Raw genomic sequence first — 13,593 nt, forward strand, 5'->3', positions numbered from 1 at the left:
AGCCTAGTGAAGAGACCGGGCTCCGGAGGAGGCGGTGCACGTGGTGGACAGTGGAGCCGACTGCGAGGGAGAAGGCGCTGGCTCCTGACCTCGTGATCTCGAGCGAGGCGGTAACGGCCAGAGGGGCTCACCTCGCCCAGATCGCACCGTGCCCGGCGCATAGTATAGCTCAATAGGTGTCAGCTACCGAAACTCATCTAAATAGAGCGCAATGTTATCCTCTCGGCACCTAAGAGAAAATGAACCAGGATGTTCACTTTCCCAAGGCAGTTCTGAGAGCGAGCAGCACAGTTTTAATTCGGTCCCACAGCTTGATGGCACTAGAGTTGGTTCTTTTTTTTTTTTAACTGTGATCTTTTAAAATTTTTTCTATATATTTTTAAATTTTTATTTATTGAACTTCAGAGAGGGAGGGGAGAGAGAGAGAGAGAGAGAGAGAGAAAGAAAGAGAGAGAAAGAAAGAAAAAAAGAGAAAGAAACAGAGAAACAGTGATTTGTTGTTCCAGTTCTTTATGCACGCATTGGTTGTTTCTTGTATGTGCCCTGACCGGGGATCGAACCTGCAACCTTGGCATATCAGGACAATACTGCAATCAACTGAGCTACCCGGCCAGGGCCTAGAGTTGGTTCTTTTTAAAAAAATATATTTTTATTGATTTCAGAGAGGAAGGGAGAGAGAGAGAGAGAGAAACATCAGTGATGAGAGAGAATCATCCATCGGCTTCCTCTTGCAGGCCTCCTACTGGGGATCCAGCCCACAACCCGGGCATGTGCCCCCACCAGGCGTGGAACCAGGATCGGGCCCACAGGTTGACGCCTAAGACTGAGCCAGGCCTGCGGGGCTACAGTTGATTTTGGGAGTTTTGTCCCTCATTAGCAAGCTCCACTTTGAGCACCCTCTCCCCCATCTGTAAAATAAGGATAATTTCTACCTAGCAAGGTCCAAACGTCATTTACTGGAGAGGTATCTTGCGTGCTTGTCAGGCCTTGTGCCAGGTAACGGATGCAGCCGTGAGCAGTGCGCACCCGTCACTGCCTTCTGGGTGGAGTGTGCAATGTGGTCACTACTGTGGAAGGTACAGTGAGATAATTGTGTGCAAAAGCTTTGTGAACTGTAGCATTTTAAGTGTAGGAAGTGCAGGAGCAGGAGAAGGTGGGGGAACTAATAAAGCGGGGCTCAACCAGAAAGGGGATGTATAATGGAAAGCTTGAACATATGAGGGTAGTAAGGACTCTAAGATGCAATGACTGGACAGGTATAGGCATACAAATACATTAAGCAAGGTGCTCTCTGCCTGGAACAACAGTTGAGTATTGTAATTGTAAAGTGTCCCCTAATTTGAATGCCCCTCAATGGACTGGTGAAGTTATCAGAGGAGCCATGATAAAGCAAGATTGTTATAGAAGAGACTAATAGGTCATGTAATTATTTTTCAGGAGCAATGAGAATTTATTTTTTAAAAATTTTTATTGATTTCAGAGAGAGGAAGGGAGCGGGAGAGAGAGATAGAAACATCAATTATAAGAGAGAATCATTGGTTGGCTGCCTCCTGAATGCCCCCCACTGGGGATCGAACCCACAACCTGGGCATATGCCTTTGGCGGGAATCGAACCCGGGACCCTTCAGTCTGCAGGCCGACGCTCTATCCACTGAGCCAAACCACCTAGGGCAGCAATGAGAATTTAAACCACTTGACGACAGGCATCTTTTATCATTCAGCTGTGTCTAATACGTAGTAGGTATTCAGTAAATGTTGAGAAATGGAAGGGCCTTGAGCAGATCAGGTTTTGGAGTCTTGCTGTGGAACAAGGGGGTTGAATTTGCTTATGCTAATTTGTATGGTGTGATAGTCTAATTGGGGGGCATACAGTGGTTCCTGACATAAAGCTGAATAATGAAACCCAGTTGATTTATGATTCTCCATTTGATGAGCTAAAGTATTAATAAATTGTGAAGCTTATGTTGACTTTTGTTTTTCCTGGTCAGCAAATCTCTGAGTAATGAAGAAAACTTGAAACTCTTTGGAAAATGCAACAATCCAAATGGTCATGGGCACAATTACAAAGGTGAGAGGAAAACTGATGAAATTTTAGCCCTTTCAATAAGAGTGGAAAAATCTTTAGCAAATAGAATCTTAATGAGTAAAAAAACTTACGGGAAGAGCAGTAGTGCTTTGAGACATGAATGAGAAGTTAAGTGGAAGTTCAGAATGAAAAGAGCTGTTGCCTTGGTGGGATGTGTTTTAGCTTTTACCTTGCAATTAATCGAATGCTATGATAGATGATCCAATGAATGGTTTAAATAAATATTTTTGGCTTTAGTGCACATATTGAGATTTTTTGGGCACATGTTTCATTCTAATTAGGTGTTGCTGAGGCTAATGTTAAAATTAGATTGTATATTTGAATAAGTAATGACTGACAAAAGGGGGATGTTGGTTGGGAATATGCTGTATGGAAGAAAGTAGGTTGAGTTGAAAACTTTGCCAGCAGTGTTCAAGAAAGTAATTCATTTATACCAGAACTAGAGGTCCTGTGCACAAAATTCATGCAGGGGGGGGTGTCCCTCAGCCCGGCCTGCATCCTCTCCAGTCTGGACCCCTTGGGGGATGTCCGACTGTCGGTTTAGGCCCGATCCCTGAGGCAGTCAGACATCCCTCTCACAATCCGGGACTGCTGGCTCCTAACCACTCGCCTGCCTGCCTGCCTGATTGCCCCTAACCACTTTTGCCTGCCAGCCTGATTGCCCCCTAACCACTCCCCTGCTAGCCTGATTGACACCTAACTGCTCCCCTGCTTGCCTGATCGCTCCCAACTGCCCTCCCCTGCCGGCCCGATCACCCCAACTGCCCTCCCCTGCTGGCCTGGTCTCGCCCCCAACTGCCCTCCTCTGCCGGCCTGATCGCCCCCAATTGCCCTCCCCTGCTGGCCTGGTCTCGCCCCCAACTAACCTCCTCTGCCGGCCTGATCTCCTGCCCTCCCCTGCAGGCCTGGTTGCCCCCAGCTGCCCTCCCCTGCAGGCCTAGTTGCCCACAACTGCCCTCCCTGCTGGCCTGTTTGCCCACAACTGCCCTCCCCTGCCGGCCATCTTATGGTGGCCATCTTGTGGTGACGTCGCGCGTGACCCCCACCTAGGCTTTTATTATATAGGATAAGAGAGTTGATTGTTTGAAATATAGCTGATGTCTCAAAAAACAGGTACGTAAGCCATCGAGTATCACAGCATACAGGATGGTGGAGTAAGACCAGGAACGGTATCAGAAGATCAAGATTTCTAGTTTAGTTACTGCCTCTTACTGGTACTTGATCTATGATACCTCTCATTCTTAGTTTGTTCATTTATCATATAATATCACATGGTGTTTGTATGGAGCTGAAAAAAATATAAAAGTTCTTAATTTGTAAAGTATTCTATTATCATGATTTTTCAAGTGCTTCATACAAGCACTTGTTAAATTACAAAGCATTACTGTAAACTGTATACATTCATCTCAGTAAAGGGATAAGAGTTTTAGTCCCCTGCCTCCCCAAAAAGAGTTTTAGTTAGTAGTTTTGCTTGCTTAGAAAGGTACTGCCCAAAAGGTACTGGCAGGTGTGCAGCTGGACTTCTTCCTGTGCATTTCCTACTTTTACAGGTAGCGATTGGGCAGCATCTTGATCCTTTCTTGTGGAGATTTCTAACTAGTGCCATCAGCATCATCAGCAGAATTTATACCCTTCTTGGCTTTGGCTGAGCTCTTCTGCTTAGCTAAAGCTCCTACTAAGCTCTTCTGTCTTGGTTGACTCTTGCTTTGGTTGATAAAACAACCTTAACTAAGAGGACAGATGTTTTTTGGGGAAATATAAATATAGCTTTGTGGGGGCAGAGATCTAATAATTTATGTTGCTAACTTGTGCTTGGATGTTAATCTGTTGAAAGTCATGTTGGTCTTTTGGTATTTTGTTTTCTTTCCCGTAGTTGTGGTGACAGTACATGGAGAGGTATGTGCTGAATATATCTGTGTGGTCCTCTTTCTGCCAATGTGATAGATTCAGTGTGAAAAATTCTGTTCAAATCATTATTGCTTCACTGTTGTCCTTTGTGTCTGGCGAGCTGCTGCCATTCCAGGCCTTTCCTCTCCCAAAGTGTCACCTTTAATGTGCTGTATGTGGGCAGGTAGAAGAGCAATACAATGAAAGGATGCCTGGAGCACTTGGTGTTCCCATGCTGAGGCTGATGATTGTGTTGGGGGTGAAGGCAAATGTGGGCACAATTTCTGCACGTTGTACAGCCTTTAATAATTTACCAGAGGTTTAAATATGAAGAGCATGTTATAGTAATATTCTCCTCTATTTATTCTCTAGATCGATCCTGTTACAGGCATGGTTATGAATTTGACTGACCTCAAAGGGTATATGGAGGTAATGGCATGTTTGGTGCTTATTATGTGCCGTCCCCTAAGTAACTCCCATCAGTTACTTGCTTTTCACTTTCCCAACCAAGTAACTCCAGAGTTCCATGATGGGGTGAGTGGAATTGGGTGTGGGAGTAGGGGAGTAGTTGGAAGAACTGCTTTCATGTTCTTCTAATGGTGTTTGGGTGACTTAATGGAAATTAGTCACCATTGTATTACAGTGATGGAGATAAATGTAGCATGCTCATCTTGTATTCCTTGCTGCCATTCCTGATTTCCTACATTTAACAATTTCTACTGTTCTTTCAAGATACAGATTTCTTTTTGAAGTTTTCTTTTTTTCCTCTGAATTTTCCTTATGCCTTTGATCATATATTTTAACACTACCCTGTTTTAGTCACTCTAGTTTGATTATAAAGTCACTGGGGCAGTTCATCATAAGGGTAACACAAAAGAATGTGTTCAATGAAGGACTTACTGATTGTATCACTTTAGAATTCTTGCATTGTAAGAGACTGTAGATAATATCTAAGTAATTTCTTCATGCCATAGATTGTTTGAGAGATGCTAAACAGTTAACTCTAGGTCATATAGTTACTCCTTTACAAAGTTGGGAGTAGATTTGCTTGTATCCAGCTTAGCTTTTATTATGTCATCATTTCACCGTTTTATTTAGTTCTTTGCTTCAGGTCTGCTCCTTCCTTTTGTTCTAAACTTTGTTTCATAAAAATGCTGTTATTAATAATCATTATTTCTTTCATAATAATTATCATCCATATATTCACGTTTGCCTGCTTTGCATCAGTATTTGGGCTCAGTACTAGGAATGCAAAGATGAATGGGACAGAGCCCTTTCCCACAGAATGCTCATGTTATTTTTTTCTAGGAGGTAAACAATAAGTTCTCACAGGGTGAAAAAGATGAAGGGATTGAGAAGTACAGATTGGTAGTTACAAAATAGTCATGGGGATGTAAAGTGCAGCATAGGAAATATAGTCAATAATATTGTAATAACTATGTATGGTACCAGGTGGGTATTGGAAATATCAGGGGGACACTTTGTAAAGTATATGGTTATTTAACCATTATGCTGTACACCTGAAAATAATACAAAATAATATTGAATGAAAAGTGTAAGCAAAAAAAAAAAGTTTTCAGTAAGTTGGTTGAATAAATGAATAAGAAAGTTAATGAATGAATAAACAGCACTGTGCTCCAAGTGCCTTTGGAAAGCTAGAAAGACAGAGTTCTTACAAACACATAGAGTGACATTTAAGACAGCAGTATGAGAAATACGAGATGCCCCAAGTAAGCATCATGATTAAATACACCTTTGTTTACCACCTTGAAGGACACCACGCACTCCCATCAGTAAAAGTGGCTTGTCATGGCATACAGAGCAAAGCCAGAGAGAGTCCTGTTAAAGACGCTGCAGTGAAAAAGTTGGGACTTGAACTGGAATTGAAGATAAAACAAAGATATTTCTTTTCTTGATATCTATGTAGATATCACTTAATCTATTTTAAAGGTGGTTTGGTTTAGGACTTATTATTTTTATAATTATGATTTTTCTCAAAAAATGATTGCTATTTTTATTATTAATGTATACTTGTTAGACATTATGGAAAATTAGATTGTTTTGATTTTGAACAATATAGCTAAAAGTAAAAACGTAGAAAATGCTTAGCTTTTGTACAATATAGCTAAAAACTTAGAATAAAGCAATTATAATTCTTGACATTGATAAGGGAAACCATGTTAATATATAAGCATTAGGAAGAAATGCATTTATGTTTTATATTTTTTTCTTCTAAGGGCTCAAGATCATTTTTAAATTACTCCTTATAGCAGAAATTTAGAACTCTTAATGTAATATCAGTTTTAGTCTGCCTTATAAAATGTAGTACTCACTGAAACTTTCTCCTAGTGACATTGTGGCATTGTCTTGAAGGTGAGACTCTATGGAGTAGTATTTTTGGTAACTTTTTGGACAGAATGCAAGAATGTTAAACTGAATTCTGGATCACAGTGGCTGTTATGAGAAAACTCCAGTGAATTCTCTACTTATTGGTTTCTTACCTCTTTGCACTCAGTAAGGAGGATAAACAGTCATTATGGAGAGCTTACGTTATTTCACAATTTTAAACTTTCTGAAATGGCTTTGTAAGACACAGATAAAGTATACAATAAAAGTATTGAGTTAGTGGCTGAATGATAAGTTTTAGAGGCAAAGGTGGAACACTTTGGAATCTGAGTCATAAATGGAATTGATATTTTTCCTCTCTTTTGTCTGTAGGAGGCAATCATGAAACCCCTTGATCATAAGAATCTGGATTTAGATGTACCATACTTTGCAGATGTTGTAAGGTGAGTGTGATTATCTTACCTAATCCTATATAATAAAGAGGTAATATGCAAATTGACTGTCATGCCCTCGAACAAGATGGCCACCACAAGATGGTTGGCAGGGGAGGGCAGTTAGGGGCGACCAGGCTGGCAGGGGAGGGCAGTTGGGGGCGACCAGGCCTGCAGGGGAGGGTAGTTAGGGGTGACCAGGCCAGCAGGGGAGGGCAGTTAGGGGGGACCAGGCCGGCAGGGGAGGGCAGTTGGGGCGACCAGGCCTGCAGGGCATGGCAGTTAGGGGCAGCCAGGCCGGCAGGGGAGGGTAGTTAGGGGCGATCAGGCCGGCAGGGGAGGGCAGTTAGGGGGGGACCATGCCTGCAGGGGAGGGAGGGCAGTGGCAACCAGGCTGGCAGGGAAGGAAGGGCAGTTGGGGGGGACCAGGCCTGCAGGGGAGGGCAGTAAGGGGCGACCGGGCCGGCAGGGGAGTGGTTAGGGGCAATCATGCTGGCAGGCAAAAGTGATTAGGGGCAATCAGGCAGGTAGGCAGGTGAACAGTTGGAGATTGGAGAGGGTGCAGGCTGGGCTGAGGAATAACCCTCCTCCCCAGTGCATGAATTTCGTGTACCAGGCCTCTAGTATAGAGAATAAGAAAGAAGAATGTTAACATTTTATTTGATTGCTGTGTGATTTCTAAAGTTTTTGTTTAATGACACCTTTTAAAAATAGAATTTCTGTTCTCTGTAAATATTAAACATGAAATTTTATTTATTTGTCTTTTGATCTTCTCTCCTTTTCTCTACAGCACAACAGAAAATGTAGCTGTGTATATCTGGGATAACCTCCAGAAATTTCTTCCTGTGGGAATTCTTTATAAAGTGAAAGTATATGAAACTGATAATAATATTGTAGTCTATAAAGGAGAATAGCCCTTAGGGGTTAATACTATAGAAATATTCAGTTTCTATCCATATTTGAAAAATATCTTTATCCCCTTGGTCTATTGAGACGCCATCACATAATTACTGTACCTCCACATTGTTCTGGAGTGCCTGATTCATTGTAATCATTGTAAGACTTGTATTAAATTCACATCTGTTTTAAAACCAAATTTGTAATGTACCATGAGTATCATTTAGAGAGCCTGTTTTGTATAGATTAAAAATCACTTCACTGCAATTGTTGCTTTACTTTTTTGATTTTCACCACCCTGGATTCCTTGTGGGCAAAGTCTTTATTCTAAGCAGAGTACCTAGTGATTTTTGTTGATTAAGTCAATGGCATACTGATGGAAACTTAAAATTTATAGAGCCTTAGACATGATGAATACTTGGTAAATATTTTTAGAATTGAATAACATGAAAGTTTTGAGGCTTCAATTCTAGTCCCAGTGCTGTTACTGTTCATTTGTGCCACTTCTGTCTCAGAGCCTCAGAGATGACTGTTTGGACCAGAAGCTGCTTCTGCCTGTTCTCAGAGTTTATATCTTCATGATTTTAAATACCAAATGAGTATATATTAATTTAGAGAAGGAAGAAGATTGTTACGGGATTGTGTGGGGGCCCTGACCAGAGTACACTGGAAGTTAAAGGCCCACTTGTCATACGCATCCGTGCAGGCACTGACACGGCAGCATTGCTATGTTAAAGGCCCCCCTACGCATGTGCCAGGGCAATGACTCAGCAGTAGCACTATACATACTGCACAAGCGCATCCTTATATATCCTGCTTATGTTAAGGTAGCATGGACGTCACTAATTGGCACGAGGCCTCTTTTGTTTGAGCATATATATAAGGTAAAGAACTTCCCAGACAAGAAAAAGCTTAAGGAGTCCATCATCCCCAAATCAGCATTAAATGAAATGTTAAAGGGTCTTCTTTTAAAAGAAGATAAAAGATATGAACAATAAAATATAAATACATAGCTATCAACAATTGAATCTAAATACAAGATAAATAGAAAACAACAAAACAAAACAAGCAGAACAGAAACATTCATAGATACAGAGAACATGTTGATGGTTGCTAGATAGGAGGGTGGTTAGGGAAATGGGAGAAAAGGTGAAGGGGTTAAGAAGTACAAATTAGTTGTTACAGAATAGTCATGGGGATGTAAAGTACAGAATAGGGAATATAGTAAATAATAACTATGGTGTCAGGTGGGTGCAAGATTTGTTGGGATGATCACTTAAGTTATGTAATGTCTAATCACTGGGGCATACACTCATAGTATTGTATGTCAACTGTAATTGAAAATAAAAATGATAAAATGTTATAAATAAATAAATGTAAAGAAAAAAAAAAGGGCTAGTTTTGCCTGTTACTTTTCAGAGTTTTAGTTGCTCCCAGGTAGAGCAACAGATGGGCAGTGGGGTGTCTCGTGGGCGTCTCAAGCTTAACATTTCCAAAGTCAAGTTCTGAATTCTTTAAAATTTATTTTTCCATCAGTCTTCCCTAAAAACGATACTACCATCCATTTATTTTTTTCAAGCCAGAAACCTGGGAATGGTCTTGATTCTTACCTCTTACTTCTGATCTATCAGTTCTGCAGGTCTTACCTTTAAAATATATAATTATCTTTACATTTCCAATGCCACCATCCAGTCCAACCGCCACACTTTCTTGCCTGGGTTACTGACATGGCCTCTTCCCTGGTCTGCTTCACTTTGGTTCTCCTCCACACTCCTGTCACCACCTCTCCTCCCTCTATCATGTTACTCCTAAAAGCTTCCGCTAGCCTGCTGTAATTTAATACGACATTTCTGAATTTTGCTCTTGTCATGCTCCCCTGCCTGGAATGCTGTCCCTATCCCCTGCCCCATTCTTTTCATAAAACCAATTTTTCTTCAGATCTCAGCCTAAATTTCACCCTCTTGATCACCCAGTAGATGTAGACGTATCCTCTGTTATTTTCTATTATAATACCTACATACTCCCCTACCTTGCGGTCTTAAAATGTATGTTTCCTTTGTCTTATTTATTTGCTTATTAGTTTATTGTCCCAACCACAAGGATGTCAACGTCATGAGGGCCAGAGCCCTGTCTGCCTTATTCACTCTGGTTGCCCCAGGACCTAGACCAGTGCTTGCTCCATAGCAGGTGCTGAATAATTAGTTATTGAATGAGTGACAGTGCCTGCCATCTCCAAAGAACTGGTTGAACCCATTTTTGTAAAAGTTTTGAGATTTAACACCACACTTTTTAAACATACTTCAGAAAGGGGGTTATTCTTTACGTGTGTCAGCTTAGAGAACAGCCACCACAACATGGAGTAAATCCCCTGAGTATTTCTCCAAACTGGTGTATCTAGCTAACTTTACCTTCCTGGAAATTTTCCATTTCCATTTTTGGGTAAGATTTGGTTTAGTCCCCAACTACTAATTTAAGTAAAGATGAACTGGAATTCTGAATCAAGGATCTTTCAGTGAACTCCTGCCCCCCAAACCATACTGTCATTTGTTAGCAGCCCAGACTCAGGACTCGGGCTCACTGACAGCTCACTGACAAGGTACTCCCTGTATAACAGGATAACAGTAGTTCGTAATTACTGTTCTGGCTTGTGGGGAGTAGATTTGACGCAGGCAGAGAGGGCTCAGCTGGTCTTGCAGAGAATACTTTTTGTCATGCCACCTGTTTGGCCTCTGAGAACAGGGTCCACATAGAACTGAACAGATTTGTGGCAATACTGAGGCAACATGTGTTTTTCAGCAAACAAGGGCCAAATTTGTTGCTGTACTAATCCTCAATAATTTCCAAAGCACTAGGGGGAAAGCCAAGGCTCCATTCCTGAGGAGAGAACTGTATATAGAAGAGGAAAAAAATGCACCCTAACCAGATTGTGGGGTATAACATTCCACCCACATTAGAGACTGTGTTGATGTCTGTGCAATTAACTAACTTCTGTTTTTTCGGCATTTATTGGTTTGTGAATGAATATCATGCCAGCGACTACATGTTTGGTGTCTTAGTCACCATGTTCTTAAAGCAGGAGTTAGCTCTGGTTCACCAATCAGCAATCTGGGGTTGTATTGTTCAAAGTCACTCAGTAAGTGGAAGAGCTGGGATTTGAACCTATGTCTGTTTGGCTTAAAAAGAAAACCATGTTCACCAATTAAAATAATGATTTCAAAAATTTCTCAAGCTCTTTAAATGTGCTTTGTCTTCATATTTAGTTATTTTAGCCAATGGCTTTTTGAGTTTGTTGGATTCAAGCAGCTGGTCTAAAATTATTGTTAAATATATGTATGCATAGACAAAAATGCAGATGTTTTGGCATATGTTAAATTATTTCCTGCATATCAGGTATATTTATTTAACTTCATTCTACCTATTTATATGGATGTAACTTACATAAAAGCAGGGTAGGGGCAGTCCATATGTCCTAGATTCACTGCTGAGCCCATTCAAAGACATACATACAGTCCAGCAATCAGAAGTAAAATAATTCTAATTTTCACTTTCCTGATTCAACTATTTTGTAGAATAATTTAAGACTTTTATCCATTATTTAGATTCCCTAGGAAAAGAGAGCATAGGAGCTGACACTAAAGGCTAGAGTACCTTCGACTTAGAAGCTTGAAGGGTAGAGGTGAAGGCAGGGCTGGAGGGAGATTGTGAAAAGTCAGACATCAGCCATTTATAACAGTTAAAATGCGTAATTTCAGTCCTTGTTATAGACACCATTTTATTTGCACATATTTATATTATTATAATACTTAGCTTTCTTGCTCTGCTTCTGTGGCTCAGTGGTTGAGCATTGATCCATGAAGCAAGAGGTCACTGGTTCGATTCCTGGTCAGAACACATGCCTGGGTTGCTGGCTAGATCCCCAGTGGGGGGCCATGCAGGAGGCGATGATTCATGTTTCTCTCTCATGGATGTTTCTATCTCTCTACCCCTCTCCCTTCCTCTCTAAAATCATATTTAAAAAAAACACACAACTAGACTTAAAAAGATACTTGGATATAATGAAAGTGGTGCACAGCACTTACGTTATCCCGGTGGGAGCGGCTGGAATCCGGACCTTGGCCAGGGTTTGGAGGCCACGCAATTCCGCGCAAAGAGGCCCACTTGACTCTGAGTCATGGCTCACAACAAGATCCCCCCGCGATGGCTCAACTGTGGCAGGAAGATTCTTACCTCTGAAGACAATGTTAGGACCAAGATATGATAGTCTACTTGCTGAAGAAAATCGGTTCTACCCCAGTATGCTCTCAAATTATCTAAAGAGTTTGAAGTTTCCTAGGGCTGCTGTAACAATTTACCACAAACTGGGTGGCTTAAAACAACAGAACTTTAGATTAAAGACAAACAGAGAATCTTAAAAGCAGCCAGAGAAAAGCAGTTAGTTACCTACCAGGAAGCTCCCATAAGACTGTCAGCTGATTTCTCAGCAGAAACTTTGCAGACCAGAAGGGTGTGGCATGAAATATTCAAAGTGATGAAAATCAAAAACCTACAACCAAGATTACTCTACCCAGCAAAGTTATAGAAGGACAGATAAGGAGGTTCCCAGACAAGGAAAATCTAAAGAAGTTCATTACCACCAAACCAGTATTATAAGAAGTGCTAAAAGGGTCTTCTTTTAGAAGAAGAATAAAAAATAAAAAATATGAATAATAAAATGCCAATAAATACATATTTATCAACAATTTCTTCAAAGGCAAGTGGATTAAATACTCCAATCAAAAGACATGGTGACTGAATGGATAACAAATTAAGACCCTTATATATGTCTACAAGAGACTCAATTCAGATCAAAAGACACACAAATTGAAAGTAAAGGGATGAAAAAAGGTATTTCATGAAAATTAAAACAAAACAAAATAAAAAGATGGGGTAGTAATACTTATACCAGACCAAACAGACTTTGAAACAAAGGATATAACAAGAGATAAAGAAGGACCCAGCAACTCCAATTCTGGTTATTTACCCAAAGAAACTCAAAATGCTAAATTGAAAAGACATACACATCCATATATTTATTGCAACATTACTTACTATAACCAAGATATGGAAGTAATGTAAGTGGCCAACAATAAATGAATGGATAAAGAAGTGGTGCACATATACAATGAAATATGATTCAGCCATAAAAAAGTGAAATCTTGCCAATCTGCAAAAACATGGATAGACCTAGAGCAGCAGTTCTCAACTTGTGAGTTGTGACCCCTTTGGGGGTCAAACGACCCTTTCATAGGGTTCACCTAAATACATCCTGCATATCAGATATTTACATTACGATTCATAACAATAGCAAAATTACAGTTATGAAGTAGCAACGAAAATAATTTTATGGTTGGGGGTCACCGCAATATGAGGAACTGTATTTAAGGGTCATGGCATTAGGAAGGTTGAGAACCACTGACCTAGAGGGTATTATGCTAAGTGAAATAAGTCAGAGAAAGACAAATGCCAGATGATTTCACTTATATGTGGAATCTAAAAAACAAACAAGCAAAAATAAATAAAAAAATAAAAAAATAAAAAACAAACAAGCAGAACAAAAACAGACTCATAGATATGGAAAACATTTTGGGGGTTGGGATCAGTGAAAAAGGTTAAGGAATTGAGAAGTACAAATTGGTAGGTATAGAATAGTCATGAGGATATAAAGTACAGCATAGGAAATATAATCATCCTATATAATAAAGAGGTAATATGCAAATTAACCCTCATGCCCTCACAAGATGGCTGCCTACAACCAGGCTGGCAGGGGGGGTTAGTGAGGAACGACCAAATGACTGAACAAGCAGGCTGCGTGGGGCGACCAGGCCAGCAGGGGGGTTAGTGAGGGATGACCAAACGACTGAACAGCAGGCTGCGTTGGGCGACCTGGCCGGCGGGGGGGCCGTGAGG

The 13,593-nt window shown here is 40.7% G+C and overlaps 1 protein-coding gene across 1 annotated transcript in view; it reads left to right on the forward strand.

The window, feature by feature from the left end:
• Window positions 1-7,914, forward strand: part of PTS (6-pyruvoyltetrahydropterin synthase) — a 12,111-nt gene extending 4,197 nt beyond the window's left edge. Inside the window, exons 2-6 of the mRNA XM_005856859.2 lie at window positions 1,989-2,068; window positions 3,960-3,982; window positions 4,346-4,402; window positions 6,692-6,762; window positions 7,541-7,914. Coding sequence (XP_005856921.1) covers window positions 1,989-2,068; window positions 3,960-3,982; window positions 4,346-4,402; window positions 6,692-6,762; window positions 7,541-7,664 — 355 coding nt within the window. The 3' untranslated portion in view covers window positions 7,665-7,914. The remainder of the gene's footprint in view (window positions 1-1,988; window positions 2,069-3,959; window positions 3,983-4,345; window positions 4,403-6,691; window positions 6,763-7,540) is intronic.
• The last annotated feature ends 5,679 nt before the right edge of the window (window positions 7,915-13,593 follow it).

The sequence above is a fragment of the Myotis brandtii genome, unplaced genomic scaffold (genome assembly GCF_000412655.1).
Source record: "Myotis brandtii unplaced genomic scaffold, ASM41265v1 scaffold105, whole genome shotgun sequence".
In the NCBI taxonomy this organism is placed as follows: domain Eukaryota; kingdom Metazoa; phylum Chordata; class Mammalia; order Chiroptera; family Vespertilionidae; genus Myotis; species Myotis brandtii.